At 47.3% G+C, this 20900-nt stretch overlaps 1 protein-coding gene across 1 annotated transcript in view; it reads right to left on the bottom strand.

The window, feature by feature from the left end:
• The window catches only part of foxj3 (forkhead box J3), a 143901-nt gene that overhangs the window by 64834 nt on the left and 58167 nt on the right, over positions 1-20900 (bottom strand). The window contains exon 2 of the mRNA XM_088937948.1: positions 17805-18256. Within this exon, the coding sequence (XP_088794074.1) occupies positions 17805-18128 (324 nt within the window). The 5' untranslated portion in view covers positions 18129-18256. The remainder of the gene's footprint in view (positions 1-17804; positions 18257-20900) is intronic.

The raw sequence follows: 20900 nt of genomic DNA, 5'->3' as shown, positions 1-20900 counted from the left end.
GGAGAGGGGGACTTTTTTTTTAAAGCTGCAAAGGGTTAATTACAACTTGGTATTTCAAAGCTGAGCAAAAGTAAAGATAAGTCCCAAACGACTCCCAGATACTAGGTCCTGCATATTAATAATCCTTTAACTAAAAGCACAAAGAAGAATAAACTTTTTTTTTTTATAATTCAGTCCCCGATGGAACTTGTTTAAAAGATTCAGGAAAGTTTTACACTGTCAGAGACATTTGTAGCAATGCTGCTTTTCAGCACCACATCGATCTTTACTTGAAAAACAGAGCAGGCAGAATAATCCAGTGGGATAGAAACAGCATCAAAGAATTAGCAGAGTAAGTGCAACAGCTTACATTCATATGGTGCTTTTTATCATAACTAACATTCTCAAAGGATTTCTCAGCAGAACCACACGCTGCACATTGTTGGAGGTTTACTAGATTAGTACAAGTCTATGCGCACGTTGTAACGTTCCTGACAGAACAGCCAGGAAGATAAAAAATAAAAAAGCTGAACTCCTGCTTCTGACCTGCAACATTTCATCTGCCATCCATTAGTGTCCTCATTATATTGCTAGGTAAGTCCATTTAGAACAGATTCTCTTTCACAATAACAGCTCTGCGAAGCAGGCACACAGCACACATCAGTGCTTCCACTGCAGCAACAAGAGCGGCCTCAAACCCAGGATTTCAATCCACAAGCCCTGCGAGACACTGGAACCCTCACAGGATCAAGGATGACCTCTTCCAAACTGGCCGCTCCACTGACCCCATGGGTCAAGATTTCCCATCATCATTTCGGCTGAAATTAGTCCGATGCCCGGGGCCTACTGAGGTCTGGGGTTCTGTAAGATTTCCCTAAGAAATGCAGAAATCTCCAGTTTGTCTTTACCAGAGAGAACAACATGATAGGCGCACGTGAGGCCAGTTTTTGTTTTTATATCACCGCATCAAAAACATTTAAAAATAAAAAAATATTCATGACTTAAACCAGAAAATAACCCTGGATGTACTGGATCAACAAAAGAACTACGCAGTATGTTTTCCAGTCACATTTGAGTCTGTGCGCCACTGGCACAATACAATGCAGTTTATAAGAACAGAAAAATTCCTGAAAGCACAACTATTAGATGAGTTCTGATACCCTGAACCTGCAGCGTTTTGCCAACACGGCAGTCCCATATTCAACCGTTCCTGACGATTCATCTCCAAGGCGACCCCCCTCAGCCGAACACTGCGGTGTTTCTTAGCCGTCTCTGGTGGCACTGCTGCCTCACAGCGCTGGCGCCCTGGGGTCAGTTCCTGGGTCGCCACCTGCCTGGAGTTCGTAACTTCCTGTGGGTTTCCTCCCGCAGGCCAAGGACATGCCGGTAGGCTTGGTGGGTTAACTGCGCGTGTCTGTGTGCGCCCTGCCTCGCGCCCGCTGCTTGCCGGCACAGCCTCTGATGGACCCTGAACTGGGTGATGCTGTTCGATAGTGGAGGAGGGGTGGAGGGATAAACGGGCCCAGCAGAATGAAGCCCTGACACACGAGGCGAGATGTACAGCACATTGGCCTGACAGGGCTGCCCCTGACACACCGAGCAGCGCCTGCGCCCTTTGGTCTGTTTACGGATCCGAGCTCGATCGCCACCTCCACACAAAACACCACGTGAACATATTGAAAATACCGAGGATGAATTTTGTCCATGTCTGCGGCTGTTGGGTGTCTAATTATTAGGCATTGTCGTACATGAGCCTCCAACAGAAAATAACTCAAAAGTACACAGTACATAGCTTGGCCCTCTATATATCAATGGGGGGGAATACCTATTTTTCACGCATATTGAACAGGATGGTAGCACTGCCATACTTTACTTCCTGTGTGCTATAGCAATATAACACCGGAATCTGGAACGATATCCATGAACCTGGTAGAGCTAGGGGTGACATCTACAGGAGCTCACTGCCCAGGGCCATATGGTCATTATTTCTGCAGCCCAGGACTGAACTCAAACAGAGCACACTGTCTTCTCAATCAAGGACATCTGGAGCTCCAACTCTTCTGGTCAACTCCAACCTGAGAAGCCTCTACACAGATTTATATTTTAAGAGCTTTTCCAGGAAAGTTGCATCAGTTCCGTATCATTTTCACATTGCAGGGCACACGAAAGACACACACGCTCTTCCAAATGCTGTAACACTTGCAGACAAGATTGTCTCCAAATAATAAAACTGCACCATTTGAAACTCAACTTCAAGACCCATGAGCTCCCTAAACCTTTCAGAAGATCTTAAGGAGCTACTGCCATGTTAGAGGTACAGGTCATATGTCTTTTTTTTCCCCCACTTTTGCTTTGCTTTAAAACTACTTCGACATTAGGTGATGGAGAGAAATCTGCTTTCACCTAAAATCTGCACAACACATCAAGCTTTTAGTCAGTACTATGAAAGGACGCTTTGCAGGTTTCCTTGTGGGAGCTGCACTGCAGAGCGCTCCTGATTACAGGGCTCAGTGCTGATCAAGGCTGTCAGGCTGGAGGCTGGCGCTGACATCAGGGGGTGAGAGGATGTCAATACAAAGTACAGGGCATGGGAAAGCTCAGCTCAGTTCGCATTAGCGTGCTGATAGGCGTGTGAACGGTCTACTTTGCGGATGGCCTGTGAGCCCCACAAGAGGCTGTGGCTAGAGACGCACTCCAGAGCCGCGCTGGAAAAGAAAAAGGATCTATCTCCTTTCAGGCGGCCCTGGGCCCTCAGTGCAGTGCTGCAGTCCAGACAGCCGAAGAGCAAGCTAGAACAATGCATCACAGCTCTTTCTCCCAGTCTGATCTGGCACATTAAAAATGTATGCACATTTGTTGGCATTTTGGCCAACTACCGCAGCATTAGGGGCGAACAGGCAATGCAATAAATCTTTAACATGAGATGATTTTGAAACGGGACAGAAACAAAAATAAAAGAATCATCACACCAGTCGAGTAATAAACTTGGAGAATCCTAAAGGACAATAATTTATGCCATTGAAATGTATCAATCATCGGCCAGGCACAGAGGATTTTCAGGTCCTGCAGATTTGTACGCGGTCTGCAAACATAGAGGAGACACTCTGTAGTGGGGACGGAAGTGAAATCCTGGAAATGAAACACAAGGAAAGAGGGGGTTTTCCTGTCGCAATCCCAGGCAAGCATCTTCCCAGTGGAGGAAGATAAGCACACTACGGCAACCATCAACACCCCCTCCCCTAACAGCTCTGACAGCCCAGTTAGATGTGCCTGGATCCACCCCTGTGTAAGAAATGACTTATTCACACGGGAGGAGCTCAGCTCCAGTCTTCCTCCTGGCTCACGTCGCCGCTGAAGACGGCAGGGCTTTTGAGGCACATCAGCGGTTTGACAGGTTTGACGGTAAACGCTGCCAGTGTTATTTTTAACAGGATCCGCAGACGACACGCGCCTGGGGACAGGGCAGAGACAGAGCCGCGTCCGGAGGCCTCCCCCCCCCCGCCTGGGACGAGGACTGAAGTCAACACCCCAGGAAGACTCCCCGCGCGCGGCCACCGCTGCAATCCCACGCGTTCCCGGCGAACGGAGGCGGAAGTGGCCTGGAAAGGGAGAGGCCCTTGGAACCCTCACCCTGCGGTCCATGTGGGTCCTACTGCCCCAGTATAGTGACGGGGACACTACACTGTAAACAGGCCCCGTCCTTCGGATGAGACGCAAAACCAAGGTCCTGTCTCTCTGTGGTCATTAAAAATCCCAGGGCGTTTCTCGAAAAGAGTAGGGGTGTAACCCCGGCGTCCTGGCCAAATTTCCCATTGGCCCTTACCAATCATGGCCTCCTAATAATCCCCATCTCTGAACTGGCTTCATAACTCTGCTCTCCTCCCCACTGAGAGCTGGTGTGTGGGGAGCATACTGGTACACTATGGCTGCCATCGCATCATCCAGTTGGGGCTGCACACTGGTGGTGGTGGAGGGGATCCCCATTACCTGTAAAGCGCTTTGAGTGGAGTGTCCAGAAAAGCGCTATAGAAGTGTAAGCAATTATTATTATTATTAACTCCTGCTCTGACGGGAAACGCGCGCTGGTGTCCATGTCCTCCTTCTCACTCTGGAGACAGAACTGGAGGGGCTTGTGTGTCTCTTCAGCGGCTCACCGAAGCCTCCGGTGCTGAGCGACGGGCGGACAGACCCCCTCTGAGCGCGGCGACGAGGCGCGGTCTCCGTGTGCTCGGGACAGCCCTCACTTCCAGCCATCGGAGCGGACATTCGCCAAGCGATCCGGGCTCAGGGGCCACAGCTTCCATGCTGCGTTACTCAGTGTGGCCCCGGTTTCCTGGCCCCCACGACGACTGTCTGTGCAGGGCGGGGAGTGACAGCCGGCCCAAGGGGATTCCTAGCAGCTGAAGAATTCCAAAATAAACTTCACTCGGGGAAAAATGAATCATTGTTTTCATTGTTCTGCGCGAGTTCGGCTCCGAACTCTACGTAAAAGGAATGCTAAAACCCCCCTAAAGCTGTGAGCTGTACCGCTCACAAGCCTAAAACACACAAAACTGATCTAAAGTGCCGTTCAGAAAAACATGGCGGTTTCATTGGAATGTGGCTAACTTGCTCATTTTTCTTGTGACCTTGAAACATGTTCCACATCTGCCTACGGTCTATTTTCGGATCTTAACACCCTCAAAAAGGTGTAGAATAGTTATTCTACACACAAATGCCAATGGCTTGGAAAGCTGACTTGTGTCTAGGACCTTGAATTCCTTAGTAAGACTGAACTTCACATCGTTTTTTTCCCCCCAAACTGCATGTCTGTCCTGACCTCAATCTCAACCAGATCTCAGGCTCTGAAAAAGCTGGTGTACGTCCTCACGTCATCTCGTCTTCCTGCTCTTCAGCAGTCCAACATAATGCTGTAGCACAGAGAGACTCTGTGTTTAATGTCTAACAGGGCGACAGAGGACAAATCTCAACCAAATCTGAATCCTAAGCCCAGCTGCTTCCTCACACAGAGCCCAAGAGAGAAATCTCAGTTCTGTCCAACATCTTAAAAAGCACATTTGTGAGAGAAACCCTCTTCAATTTCTTTCATCGTACATATCGGTTTCAAATGTTGAAGCACCAGGCTTGCAGTCTCCTTAACACTGCAAGATGCACCAAAAAAGGACAGTTCCCTATACGTTCCAGCAGTATGGAAAGGAGGTATTTTTTTCCTTACCCTGTACATTTATGATCAATTTTCACTTGGCTGAGCACACAGTTAGACTGTGCCAAATACATTTAAATGAGGAACATGTGGTGAGGCCTTTAAAAATGCTCCATTTCTTATAAAACACAACAGACATTTTCTCGTATAAAACAATACAATTATTTTTTTTTTACAAATAAGCTTGCTTTTCTATTGAAACATCTGTTTCAAAATACGAATGCTCCTGGACTTTAGCAAAAGAAAATGACTATTTTGCCACCCTGTTAACTTATTTATTTTTTTAAATCTGTGAGATAGCTTTTTCAATCTGTAATACATTAAACCCCCAGACTAGCTGCACATCCCTTCACTTACTTTTACTCAGGGGTTAAAGCAACAAACCATTATCGCTCATCACAGCTAGCAGATTGCAATTAGATAACTAATGCTTCTGGGTCAAACATTAACAATACAGATTCTACAAACCAGTCTTTACACACAAAAGCAAAAAGAGATAAGGCTAACTGAAAACAAAACCCCGAGAGAACACCTTCCATTCCACTGCCAGGGAATGAAATCTTGCATCTTCCTCTCAGGGGACGGAGTTTCTTACTGAGCGAAACAATGCTTCAAATTAAAAGGAGTAAAGCTGTTGTCTTTGTAGGGTACCAGCTATGTGTCCAGGACAGAAACTGTAGCTGGGAAAATGAATCGTTTCATTCAGTGTCAAATCTGCCTTAACTACCCGTTTTGCACCCTAAAAATAACGAGACGGTTATTTTTGCCAAGTGAGAAAACTGCAGGCCCCCTCTCCTTGACTGGCCTGGGTAAGGTCACCCCAGAATCCCATCAGGCAGTGGACCAAAACCGACCCGGCCATCTGGTAACGTCCTGGCAAAACGGGTCCGCGTTTGCCACTCCACACCGGGATCAACACCCCCTGGTACGTTTTGGGCAGAACAGGAAAACAGGTGTTTTGCTCCTCTGCACAAATCGCACAGCTGTGCAAACAGGGGAAACGAGAAGAGATCCTGCACCACTTACTAATTTTCTCCCAGATGAAAAGTAAAAGGGGCAACTAGAAAGAGCGGCGGGCACCAGGCGAGCCACCGGTGCCAGGCCTTTCATCTGCCTCCTGCAGATTGCTCTTAAATCAGCCAGGAACAGAGAGAAAACACCTACTAATTGTACCTGTTGGCACCACACCCAGGGGCCGGGAGAGCAGTGCAGTGAGCAGCCTGAACGCCCAACGCGATGTTGTTTTTGGACCACGGCGGCCCACATCAGATTTCAATCGCTCCTGTCTGCCTTTCTTCCTTCCACGCTGGCCTGGGGGGGGGCGCAGACACGCAGGAACTTTGTTTTGGAGTGTTTCTGTTTGGAGGGCGTAGGTAGTGGAAGCCTTGAGAAAGCAGGGGGGCCCACCCAGCCTGCAGGAAAGGAGGCGATGCCGCCCTCTGTGGAGGACATGAGCCGGCAAGACCCGAGACTCCGCGCTCCCGCCGACTGAACGGGCCCAGGGCGGACGGAGGACCTCAGCGGCTCCCCCCGCAGGCAGGGGCAGGGATCACAAGCAGCCGGGGGGGGGGCCTGCCTGTGTGTGTCACTCTCGTCAACACGCCCACACCCACCACTCAGCACATGCCAGGCCTAGTTCCAGGGAGGTACCCCGACACCCTTCACACCTGCCTGCTGAAACCCGCTTTCCCTTCATGATGAACAAGACAACCGGTGACTAAAAAGGCTACCAGCAGAAAACACTGTCGTACACTGGCGGCATCACCTTGCCCAAACCTCACCGAAATGCAGGAATCGGTATCATCCTCACTAAAAGAGAGATTTTCTTTTATTCCCATAGCTACTTCAGCGTCAGCCTAGAGGCCTGGGATGAAGGCCTGTGCTAATGTGGATACTGTAATATTCCGACAATAAATGTTCAGCTAGAACTAGTGAAATATTCATTTACAGAAGTCGACTAATGATGCAGAGCAGAATTGTTCAGGGGGCACCAACAAGCCAGTGGTACAGACAGCAGCTGTTATTTGTGGCAGTTTATTTTCCCTTGGGGAAACTGCAGTCTAAGCGAGAGAGAAATGGAACATGGCTATTTTCACCTGAGAAGGACGTCGTGAATTTGCTCACTGAAGATGGTAATTTTGCTTCAGAAATTATTTATGAGCTGCCACATTATCTCCAGAATGAACTGCCGCTTTGAAGCCCTGACACAACCCCAGCTCTCTACACTTACAGTTAAAAACATCGCCCGTGGCTTCTGTCATTACGCTTGCTGACCAGATACGCGTTCACACCTTTGATCCGTTTCAGGTTTCGTTTCTTCTGCTAATTCAGTAATGAGATCAAAGCAGCAATGCTTGCTTCTTGGAAGCAGCTGTACCCAGCACCCCGTCCAGGACACAGACACGACACAGAGCTGTGCCCTTTACAATACCTCCAAAAAGAGCCAGACTTTCAGAGTCTGACACATGACACAGATGGGACACCCAAACAATTTCAGGAACTTTTCAAACCCTTTTACTGCTGAGCACAGCCCTCTTCGTCTGACTGGCGCCACCCACACGTTGGTTATGTTGGCTCAATGTCCTCACCTTTAGGAAACTGCAAACCAATGTTATTTCACTTAAGCCGGCGTCACACTACAGGACTCGACACGACTTCTAGCCATGACTACAGTTGCTGAATCTCGCTGCCTTTTCTCTCCTAGAGGGTGTCAAATTATACGACTGGGATTCGCAGGAGGTGACTAATCGCACGATTCCCTCACGCCTTTTCATCTCGGTTCCAAATCTCGTCTTGCGCCGCGAAAGTACCGCGAGGCCGCCTCGTTTTGGCAGCCAATCAACGTGGAGCACAAGAGGAGCGCCGCACGAAAGTGAACAAACAGCATGGGGAACGAGCACGTAAACATCTGGAAAAGTGTAACACAAGCATTGTTTTCCCACAAATATAAAACAAATTAACAAAAATAAAACAGTTAAAAATCTAAAACGCCTTTAAAACAAATATTGTGAACAAATTAGTACTGCGCTACACTGTGTAATATAATGGGCACACTGTCTCACAAGTACACATCTGGCTCACCCCCACGACTTGCGACTCGCTACGAGAAAATCAAACCAGTTTGATTCTGTCGTAGCGAGTTGCAGAGAGTCTTTGGCAGTTAAGATCGCCAAGACTGTGCCACTGGGGGTGTCACACTACACAAATAACGGTAATGGGCACGCGCTGTGACTCTCTACAACTCGCTATGATTTTCTTGCGATTATGTAAATGAAGGCTATGACTGAAAATCCTAGGAAAAACCGTGTGGTGTGACGCCGGCATTATTGGGCGTTCTCGATAGCAAATCTTGACAAGTGGCCTAGTCTCAGCTTTATATACAGTTTCCTTGTTCATCTAAAACCCATCTCCCCTTTCACCCCTAACGGGACACAGAAGTAGACAGGCTGAGCTGTAGTCCTGAACGCACAGTAGTGTCCTCTCACAATAACCCAGCTCATTATCCAAGACACTTCAGACTCGCGCACAGAGCCTACGCAACTCCTTACAAACGTTTCAAGATGGGAGTTACTCCAACCGGGCCCTGTATGAATACAATACGTTTCAGGAGTGATGTTGGACAGAATGTTTTTGGCAACATGTAGATCAGATTAACGAGTATAAAAACACCAATGAGACTGCAGTCCCATCAAGGATGCAGTGCATGGGCCCTGTGTTCCAAGTTTCAGGATGGGCTCCAGGCTGGCAGGAATACGCGGCTTTGGATAACGGATGATAAACCATTGAGCCTCAGATTCTTCGGCCCAATGAAAGAAGGAGTCATTTAAGATCAGGAAAAAGTAGAGATTAATTCCTTGCTGAAAAGGAAATAAAGTCTTCCTCTGTCATCCATGCTTAGGTCAGGTCTCACTGACCTCTGTCCTTTCACAGAGATTCAAAGACTGCGACAGCAGAAAGACATCTGAGGCCACAATCACCTTCAGGCTTGGTTCACAGAGCACCACCCCCAGCATTCCAGGATTGATTGATCCCTTTCTCATCTTTCCATTCATGCTTACTGACATATTAAAGCTCCACGGCCCCAGCGCTGTTATACTTTTTATTTTTCAGCCTGCTGTTCAAGTCTGCTACTTCCTCTGCAGCGCTCTGCTCTAATTTCCAGGTATGACGCCTCTTACTGGCAGCCAAAATGTGTTCTGCAGGGATCAGCGGAGAAGGAGATAGCTCTAAATAATGTTTGGTTACACTCACACACCTTGTTCTACTAGAAAGAAGTCTTGCTGACAAAAATTGTTCAAGTGAAGTTGCATTTATTCATTCAGAACATGTATCTAAATAGCACCTTCCATTACTCTAGTTACAAATTGTTGTTTTTTTTATTTCTTGCAGTTGATGTTTTTGTCTTTGACTTCTGTTTCAAATGATAATAAAAATAAGTTAAAAGGGCAGGGGTTCCTATAATCTTTGTTAGGGCTTCCGAAACGAGCTTGCTATGAACTTTCCACTACTCCACCAAGGATAGCCTCTCCCGTGATCATTACGAATTGGGGGAGATGGTCTGCATTACTGCCTGTCACATGCGTCACATCCTCTACTGTGTTCTGCATTATCAGCTCTTGCACAACACTACCCTGCGAAGACGGGCGTTACTATTGCTGTTTTATTACGTGGCAATTGTGGGCTGAGGAACTCCTTACTTTCTCTTCGGAATGGGTGTGTGACAGGTGAGGCTCCACCAGGAATCACTGAGTGAGGGGAATTCCCCTACGCCAAAAGACCAGGCCCCCTGCCGCCGGAGAATTCAGCGCTGTTCAAGCTCCTAGGGGATTACATTAGGGCAGTTATGAGCGTACCACTTACACAACCCCTGAACAGGGTTCAGTGGGTAAAAGTACAACATGCAGTTGGCTTTTACCAACTGTTACATGATTTGACATTAGCTGGCTGCTGGGATAGTCATCTGCACACAGCCATGTTAGCCAAACAGCTGCCAACATAACTCTAGCCATAACTGGTGATCTGGGACACTGTGATAGAACTTAGAGGGAGTCCTGGTAATTTTCCAATTCTGCTTGCTGAGCATCCAAGTGCACAGACACTGCAAAATGATGTCAAACTGGTGAGTAAGGCACCATCACAGCAACCTTCTAACTTCCAGACCCAAGAGGAAATATGCCAAGGATTTTACAGCTGGCTACATACGGTATCTATTTATTCTTTTCTTTGGCACCCTATTCCAGCAAGAAATGAGCGTCCAGTCATTTTGACTGGAATTCTTTCAGTTTAAGCAATTCCTTTCAGCGAAAGTGTTGATGAACCAGGCCAGCATTCCATCTCACCCTGCTCGCATGGGTGTTCTCGGAAGATTCCCCGTCACAGAGGCTAGCAAGCAATAGTCCCAGCAGTATAGAAAGAAGAGCTTGAGCTGGGGAAGAGCAGCAAAACAGACTTTGGTATTTCTAACACAGCAGCATTTCTTCACTGCATCTGATCAGACGGTGCCCTGACATCCCTGCATTTAGTACCTTTACTATACGCACAGTGCTGAGAAAAAGGTTTGTCAAACCCCTATAAATCTCTTATAGTTTCGACCTAAAACATAATTATTTTTCAGAAAGTCGTAATAAAAGATGAAGATAATCTGATTACATTTATAACACACTTACGTCTTCATTTAACTAACAAAATGATCCAGCAGTAATTATCCTTGTGTGAATAAGTATGTGAGTCCTTATATTCAGAAACCAGTGGCACCTCCTTTAGCAGAAATGACTAGATGTTTCCTGTAACCATTTACCCATCCCGGCTTTTATGAAATTTGGCCCATTCTCCCTTACAGAACTGTTTCAAATCAGAGACTCTAAGGATATCCCTGTATAAACAGCTTTCTTCAGGTCCCCCAATAACATTTAGATGGGGTTTTGGTGCAGACTTTGACTCGATCAACCCTAAATGGCACATTTTTCATCAGCCACTCTGTAGTAGCTCTGCTTGTATGTTTAGGACTATTGTCTTTCTGCATGACCTACTTTCGTCTGAACTTCAGCTGATGAACGAATGACCTGGCGTTCTCTTCTAGACTTTGCTTGTGCTGTAGATTAGCAGTGCGAAATCCACCCTTCTGTCAATGATGGCACCATGGATGGAAGCCCATGTGGCGGACCTGTGATTGGCGGCACTGTTCCTTTTAGAGAGCAATGCGTTCTTTCCTGGTCATCTTTCTATGAAAACCATTCCTGCTGAATCTTGTCCTGATCATGCTGATGATGTGGCATTTGCCACAACAACAGCGCTGTTAGCCTGGGGTTGTGACTTCCTGGGTGGTTTTCTGGGCTGCTCCTTGGACAGATCTTGACAGTCCACAGTAGAGCCGCCTTGGTCTTTCGGTCTTTCTGAGTTGTAGACTGTCTAAGAGTGGATTGTGAGAGTTTCTCCAGACTGACGAGCGTTAGCTACTCTTTTTTTAAGCTGCTTGGTGAAGACTAACTCCACAATAACGCAGGACAAAGCTGCCCAAACTCCGTCTTTGTTAGCACATTATTTGTTACCATTTCACTTTATTGTAAACTTGTTCATCTGTCATACATTACCTGTTGATTTGTTAGCAAATTACAGTATTGAATCATCTGGGTTTTCTAATTATCCTCTCAATTCTAAGAAAACTAGGGGTTCACTTATTATTTTGCATGCCCAGATTCCTATTAATTTCTTTTCTACTTCATCTCAAAACACACTGAACTGGCAAAAATAAACTATGTTGGTTACTTATGAAAAGAAACAGGTTTCATTTAAGCAGAAGTATCTTGGTAAGTTATTGTAACTCAACTACAGACAGGTCAAGCATTTAGGAATTTTGTTTTTGTTTTGCTCACATACACAGGGAAAACGTGCTAATGTGCTGAATCAGAACAATTCCGTGTGATTTATACAGATCTAAATGGCTTTAGGTTCATTAACAGTCATTCAGACGTGTGACACCCAGGGCAGAATTCATAAATGAGGAAATGACAGGAAATGTCACAGACGTGACTGGATTAAACATCGGCCAGGCTACCTAGTTTTTTTTCCCCCCAATTTCTTGAAGTTGTTTCGGGTTTCGGGTTTCAGGTTCTGGGGCTGCTAACTATTCAGGCTGCCTTCCCTCGTGTGACTGAGCCACAGCGACCTTGATTTTGAACAGCGAAAGCTCCCCTTTCCCCCCCCCGTCACCGCTGATCAAAGCTCGTCGGCGACTCAAGGGCTGCTCAGGAAAACACTCCGCGGAGAAGCCGAAGGAGAGCAGGGTTAAAAAGCACCAGGTGAGCGACCTACTTAATTTGCCTTTAAAAAACAAATTCAGCTTTGTGATATTGTATTCCGAGGTTTAGAAAGGGATTGAGACAGCAATGCTAAATTCCCGGGGGACGTCGTTTCTGTAACGCACAGCTTTCCTTCAACGTTGCACACACTCTGATTCCAAGGCAGGCTTCTCAGAGCTGCCAGCTTTATTCTCCATGCAAACTAAAGCAATGCAGCAACTTCAGAGGCAGTTCTAGCGCAATGACACAGGTCCATATGGCCTAATTATACTCAGCTTCTTGTTTCCTAAGCACTTCCATTTGACAAAGTTTTTATTAGTGCTTCAGAGGATGTAACAGCTTTATCCGAGGAATCTAATTGCCTGCTCACAAACGCATTTTGCATATCTGTCGGCTTAATTCTGCAGTAATGTTTTTTGACCTTGATGAATGAGCTCTTTTATTGACAGCACTTATTGATATTTGTTAAAACCATTTGCTAATAGAGCTCTGTTCAGCTGATTAAATGAGCTGCCTCGATTTGGATTACCCGGTCTCGTCTCTTCGGTCTCTGCCCCCCTCTCTCTCAGAGAACCGACGAGTACGTGTGCTGGAATTGCCTGCTGCCTTCCTCGCCAACGAAGCTGCACAGAGACCTGCGCTTTGCACAGATCTGCAGCCCATGAGGAATTGGGCAATTTCACTCCGATTGACCCGATACTTAGTGCTAGTTTTCATTATTAATGTATATCGCATGCTTCCTGTTTCTCAATCCATTTTAAAGCTTGACACTGTTCTAGCTTTCTAGCTGTCCCACAGTAAAGCAGACTTATCACATCCAACTAATGAGAGAACGGGCCCTTTGAGTCACACAACTATGTGCAAAATCAGTCTCTGAGGTTTGAACATCTGCATACAGTAACTCTGTTAGAGCCATAGTACAATAACTCACTTTCATACACAAGATGTCTAAGTTTTATTTCTCTGCGTTTAGAGTGTACAGTGGGAGGGTAGCAATTCATTGATGCTTTAGCACTGCAATATCTTCCCTGTTTAATATGGCGACTGATCTCCCTGGGACTGACTGATCCGCAAACCTGACAGCACACTGAAGCTGCAGAACACGGTGCCCTGCAAACAGGGGATCAAGTGTTAAGAAGTGAGCGCACTGTGGTTGCAATTTCACAGTATTTCTCCTACTTCCTTTCTAACTCTATCTGGGTCATTCTGAAAAGGGCAATGCAGGCGCCTTTCCCTTGCTGGTGCTCTGACAGGCTAGGTATGCAAGCAACTTTCTCCATTTCAACTGCAGCTTTTATGCTGCCAGTTCGCCTATCAATTCCCAATTCCCCTAATAATGCAATCTTTTCCTTAAAGCATGCTGATCTGGTTGCCCTGAGTTATAATGGTTTATGACTGTCCGGGTTGGGGAACCTGTAGCATACTCCTGTCACTTAGCCTCTTGAAGTCTTATTCTTCAGTGCAATCCATAAGAATTCAGAAACATGTGTACGGTCTATTGCAACTGTTCCTAGCGCTAACCTGGAAAACTGTGCTGAGTTCTGAGCACTGCGTTGAGGCAGGACAAAGGAAAGCTCCCTGCCCAATTTCTGATCCAAAGGGAATGTCATTATCCGGACAGACGACAGAAACTGAATCTTTTCAGCCTGCAAAATGGTTATATGGGAACTTGATTCGGGACTTCAAAATGAAAAGTAGCCACCAGGTCAGCACAGGAGATCCTTCAAGATCAATAACACCACAAATATGGTCACAAAGCAGAAATCAGCACAACAGGGTGATAAAAATTTGGGGCCATTCAAGACAGAAGCAATTCTTTACACAAAAGATTGTGGGTTTCTTTTAGAAAGAGACAGAATTCTTACAGCATTAACCTAATAGCAACCACACAAGCAAAATGGGAAAAACTGTCTGCTTTCATTTAGAAAGCCTCATGTTCAGGACTGGATAGTTTACATTTTACTTTTGGCACATTAGACACATGGATCTAACATGACACCGGACAGTGAGGAAATCCCCAATTCGGAAAACAAAAAAGCACAGCCATAACCCCCACTGTATCAAATCACACTTGAATTCTACGATCCAGACGCTGTGGGTTCAAGCCCGGATCGCGTCACTGGCCAAGCAAGGATTCCCCACGCTGTGGTGTACAGCTGCCCCCGAGATGCCAAGGATCAAGTAGGGATTGGTCAAGTCTCTCCCAATTGAGCGGGTGATTAAAAAAAACGAAAATTCTTACATTTGTAAAAACAAATGACGCCATCAAGAATTCAGGGAACATGGTTAAGCTTATAACGCATCAAAGGTGCCCCCACCCTGAGAAATGTTCACTGGGTGAGAAACACAAACCGCAGTATGAGGGTGTGACAACAGTGACGTCTATCCATCCTGGCCAGGGTTAGCTTTCTGCTGGTCTCCAGCAAGGACAGACGCACTTTCACAGTGGACTTGGGTCCGATTACTGGGTGACAAAATAATGCAGTTAAGAAGATGTCCAGATCATGTGGAATAGTAGTTCAGGCAGACTGTGGTGCAAAGAAATACTACATTAGTTTTCACCTCACCTTGGAGGGCTGGAGATAAAGATCAGAACCAGAGGCAGCAGTTACCTTGAACTTTAAATCTGATAATCATGTGGAAGGTTTGTGTTCATTTATCAGCTTCTTTAAACACCGTCAGCAGGCGTATTATAGGTACTTAATTTTTGTTGTTGTTTTGTTGTTGTTTACCTGTCAATGATTTAAATTAAAAGACAACCTTGGGGATTTTACATGTCATTTAAGGTTTAAGGTTGTTACAGCTACAACACGATAAAAAACTAACATGATATTTTTTGGTTGGAAAGTTTAAACAAAAAAAAAATAAAGACATGATTGCGTTCATGATAAAGTGGTGTTTTATTAAAACTGATATAAAGTTTAATTAGATGGAAACCCTGTATATTTATTTTGCCCCTGCTAGTTTTGTTGACTACGAATGGCAGTAAATATTTAGCTTCCTTTACTTAACACTAACACAGCAGGAACTTGCTTCTCTCTCAGTTGTTACACTGGATGATCTGCATGTTTCAGGACACATATTGCTATCAGCACCTGGTATCAGGGTAAGTATCTTATCCTCACAGCCAGGGGATACATCAGAACCGCACACGATGGCCATATGTTTTCTTGTCTGTAAAAATCTGAATTTCAGTATCAAGTGTCTCTGCAAATCAGCTGAATTTTTCAACCACTGAAAGATACCCCACAGCCCCAGCCTGCGTCCTAAAGACTGTTAGACTGTTCTTCTGCCTACATGTGATAATCCTCCGGCCAGCTCTTCACAGGCGTCAAGAGGACACGCACAGCCGCTCGACAGCTCCATGTAAGGGACGGTGCCTGCTGATCTGTCTCCTCATATCATTCGCTTTCTCCACTTTTTAAAACAGTCAACTGCTTCAGCGCTTCTTCATGCTGCTCCCACGGCCTGGTCTAGCACTCTAACAGAGAATCATAGGGAGGAAAACAGGACGTTCACCAAGCAGTGAGCCGCCCCAGCCTTGATCTAACCAGAGACATCAGACACCTAATATACATCCATTCACCATGATCCAACTTCAACAGACGTTAACTAAGAGCAAGCAACCCATCTGGTCACAAAAGTTACAGAATTACTGAATACCAAGATGCTCTGAAACTATGTTTCCAATATGGGAAAAAACATTACATTCTAGAGGGGGAAAAGTCTGGTGACGGTACTGCAGAGTATCTGAATAATTCAGCTGAAGGAATATTTAAGTGATCAGAACTCAATTTTGAAAAATCAGATCTTAAACCACAAAGACTGAGTGCCTGAGACTTCCACTGACAGCAATGTATTTGCTAGCCAGCAAGAGTATTAATCAAGGCCTTGTGACCTAATCGAAGAAAATGCAGGGGGAATTCATAAAAACCCAGTCCTAACAAAAAGTTACCATCTGTCAGTGGTATTATAACTGAAGTGCGCTGCCACTTTAAAAGCATACAGCCCCTCCACACACACGCTGCCCCCAGCCAATCACTGGAGCTCCTCCACACGCACGCTGCCCCCAGCCAATCACTGGAGCTCCTCCACACGCACACTGCCCTCCAGCCAATCACTGGAGCCCCTCCACACGCACGCTGCCCCCAGCCAATCACTGGAGCTCCTCCGCACACACGCTGCCCCCAGCCAATCACTGGAGCTCCTCCACACACACGCTGCCCTCCAGCCAATCACTGGAGCTCCTCCACACACACACTGCCCTCCAGCCAATCACTGGAGCTCCTCCACACGCACGCTGCCCCCCAGCCAATCACTGGAGCTCCTCCACACGCACGCTGCCCCCAGCCAATCACTGGAGCTCCTCCACACACACGCTGCCCCCAGCCAATCACTGGAGCTCCTCCACACGCACGCTGCCCCCAGCCAATCACTGGAGCTCCTCCACACACACGCTGCCCCCAGCCAATCACTGGAGCTCCTCCACACACACACTGCCCTCCAGCCAATCACTGGAGCTCCTCCACACGCACGCTGCCCCCCAGCCAATCACTGGAGCTCCTCCACACGCACGCTGCCCCCAGCCAATCACTGGAGCTCCTCCACACGCACGCTGCCCCCCAGCCAATCACTGGAGCTCCTCCACACGCACGCTGCCCCCAGCCAATCACTGGAGCTCCTCCGCACACACACTGCCCTCCAGCCAATCACTGGAGCTCCTCCACACACACACTGCCCTCCAGCCAATCACTGGAGCTCCTCCACACGCACGCTGCCCCCCAGCCAATCACTGGAGCTCCTCCACACGCACGCTGCCCCCAGCCAATCACTGGAGCTCCTCCACACGCACGCTGCCCCCCAGCCAATCACTGGAGCTCCTCCACACGCACGCTGCCCCCAGCCAATCACTGGAGCTCCTCCGCACACACACTGCCCTCCAGCCAATCACTGGAGCTCCTCCACACGCACGCTGCCCCCAGCCAATCACTGGAGCTCCTCCACACGCACGCTGCCCCCAGCCAATCACTGGAGCTCCTCCACACGCACGCTGCCCCCCAGCCAATCACTGGAGCTCCTCCACACGCACGCTGCCCCCTGCCAATCACTGGAGCTCCTCCACACGCACGCTGCCCTCCAGCCAATCACTGGAGCTCCTCCACACGCACGCTGCCCCCAGCCAATCACTGGAGCTCTACATTGACCATTCTGCTGTATGGCCCAGCATCAGAGCCCGTCCTGTTTGTGCTGCACCTGACTCGCCGCCTGTATGTTCAAGGCTGGTGGCCTCTGCAGGGCCCAGAGAGAACCTAGCTGTTCCCTACCTTCCACCCGCTGCCAGCCTCTCTGTAGTAAGGAAAATTGTCACAGATCCACTGGTAGATCTCGCTCAGAGTCATTTTCTTCTTTGGAGAGCTGTTGATGGCAAAGGTGATGAGGCTGGCGTAGCTGTAGGGCGGCTTGCCGTCCTTGTGCTGCTGCACCTCCTCCTGGTCCAGGGTGGTGTTGGGGTCCAGCAAGGCGCCCTTCTTGGCCATGCCGGGCCCGTGGGCGTTCTGCGCCGCGTCCGCCTTCTGGATGGCCGCCCTCATGGTGAGCTGCGGCAGCCAGTCCATGGAGGTGAGACTGCTCTCCAGCTCCGACGTCATGGCTGCGCCCGGCGAGGTGCTCCACAGGGCGAGGGAGAGCGAGCGAGAGGAGAGGGCGCCCCCGAGTCACAGTGTGCTGGCCGCTGCTGCTGCTGCTGCTGCTCCTGGGTGCCTACGCCAACGGCAGTCTGAAAAGGTAAAGGGCAGAAACAGAGCTCAGTCCCACCGGCCACTCCCTGCCGAAAGACCAGCGCTCCTCCTGTCTCCTCGTACACACCTCCACCACCGACAGTAAACACAGGAAGGGGTGCAAGTGTCTATTTCCCACAAATTCTGCAAATCATAAGCATTTGAATACGCACTGATTACTTTTAGTGGCTTTTTATTACATTGTGTAGACTGCGACCATGCGTGAAACCGAACATTTAACCCTAATTCGACACTGCAAGGGAGCTGTACAGTTCAGATTTATTTCTCCTCCATTCAGATTAATTTCTGACTTAACTATACCAAGCAGCAGATTTCAACCAATCCTTTCCTATAGTGAGCTGTCCTCAGAGTGGGGTCTCACTAACCCCACACTGCAGCACACAGCTGTGTCTCTGTGTGGAGTGGGCTGTCCTCAGAGTGGGGTCTCACTAACCCCACACTGCAGCACACAGCTGTGTCTCTGTGTGGAGTGGGCTGTCCTCAGAGTGGGGTCTCACTAACCCCACACTGCAGCACACAGCTGTGTCTCTGTGTGGAGTGGGCTGTCCTCAGAGTGGGGTCTCACTAACCCCACACTGCAGCACACAGCTGTGTCTCTGTGTGGAGTGGGCTGTCCTCAGAGTGGGGTCTCACTAACACTGCATTGCAGACGTGTCCGAAGTCTTCGCTGTGTCCCCATCTGCCTGCCCACTCCCTCCTCTGTCCTGCTCTCTTCAGCTAAGTCTTAAGTGCAAAGAGATCTGCCAAGTGAGTAACTGCTCGGGAAGTTTTTTTACAACTGCCATCCAAATGGGGAAAATAACTAAACAATTTCTTATTCTCTAGGGATTCACAACCCAGAAAACCAGCCTTCTTTCATCGGAGCCACTGAGCAGGAGTCCCTAGAAATATTTCCAATCTGCCTTGTTCTTCTCGGTCTCCAACCGTTCTGCAGCCCTGCAACAAAATCACCACAGATGGAGGAAATCAAAGCTTGTGCAACTACTCCTCGGTGCAACTATTTTAAGAAACAAAAGGGCTAAAGTCATCGACATCGCTGCCTATGCATGAGTATGCTGCGTGAACTCGCCTACTCTGTATAAGAAACGAACCAATTACTCTAAGCAGATTCAAAAAGTGACAAAACATCTTGAGTAAGAAAGATCTAACGTTTCAGAACATCATCCCCGCCTACAACAACAAACCACACTATGTAACTGATTAATATGTGGCACATGGTTTAATGCATGCCTCCAGCAAAAGCAGAAACACCCTTAATTAGAATAAGTGAATTACTGCAGGCTAGTGCAGAGGTTTTTGCGTGTGTCGAAGCTCAGTTTAATGACAGAATATGTGTAGCCTCAGCCCCCCCACCCCCATCTGGACGCTGAATTCTGTACAGAGGCTTTGCTTTTTTTTTTCCCTGATAAAGATTAAAGCAGGCTTTATTCTTCTGATTTCAATAAGGTGAGTCATCACCTGCTAATGTGAGCAATTTTCCACTTTAGAGACTGTGAAAAGCCCAGTCCATACTTAACCTCCTTGACAAGCCATTCAGACAACCGATGAATATTTCTCTGGGGCTGGTATACATGCACAGCAAGCGCTCATGGCCTGTGTTAAGTATCTGTATTGGAAGGACCCATAAAAACTCTCATAATAGTTGGCCTACAGCCACCATCTGAACAGCCTAATACAGTGGTAATGTTGCCATTATTAGATACCTAATTAAAACATCACTCAACAAAGGCAAGGCTGTAAATTAAAGTTATAGACCTCTTTCGACATCTGTCTGAAAAATGCAATCAAAACTGTTTTTTTCCCCCATTTAAAAGGATGTGTTTATCTGTACTCAAGTAACTAAAGCAATAAGGAAATGCAAAAGACCAGAGACCAGTAATGTAGAAAACTTTGAATGTGTATAGCTTTTCCTCCTCGGTGGTTATGTTCACATATTGTCATTTCTTTGCCAAAGGAAAAAAAATCCTATTATCTCTAAAAAAAAACCCTTTACACAAGAACCAACCGTCTGAAACTTAAGAATGAAACACCGGCAATTAGGTTGCAAATGATCAGGCTTTCCAAATTATCTCAGGAAATCTCTGAAAAACACCTTTTTCACCACATGATTACTATGATTGACTCGCAGGGGTTTTATTGTTAATCCTTGAGGGGGTTTTTTTTGTTGCAGTTGATGTTGTTGTTTTTAATGGTGCTTCGGCTGTCAAACCACATCGCTGCCGGAGAAAAGGTTCCTGAAAGGCGTCTTGCTAGAAAGCGGCCCTTCTCCTTGTGCCCCAGCGCTCGGCGAGAGGCGGCTTCGTGACAGCGGGGTAGAAAAAGCCTGTCAGCCGCAGAGGGGTTCGCTGATGGACTCCAAAACGCCGCTGAGTGCTTTTAAAACTCGCTACTGCCTGCTGCAAAATGACTTCTGTCCCCCCAAAATAAGCTGAAAAAAGCCCTCTCTCTATTTGTGTTTCTAAGATAATAAGAGCAAAAGTAATAAAAGCTTACGCTGCCTTTTGAGTATAGAGGCTGCTTTTTTTTTCCCTCCCCTTAACAGAAACAATGCCGGTGTTCAGCCACGGTCCCGGGCCTCAGCGCCCGCTCAGGCAGAGACGTGAGTAAGGATGAGAACATGAA

The sequence above is a fragment of the Atractosteus spatula genome, chromosome 20 (genome assembly GCF_055471065.1).
Source record: "Atractosteus spatula isolate fAtrSpa1 chromosome 20, fAtrSpa1.hap1, whole genome shotgun sequence".
Lineage (NCBI taxonomy): Eukaryota > Metazoa > Chordata > Actinopteri > Semionotiformes > Lepisosteidae > Atractosteus > Atractosteus spatula.
Note: the sequence above shows the minus strand (reverse complement) of the source record. Positions and strands in the feature narration are given on the sequence as shown.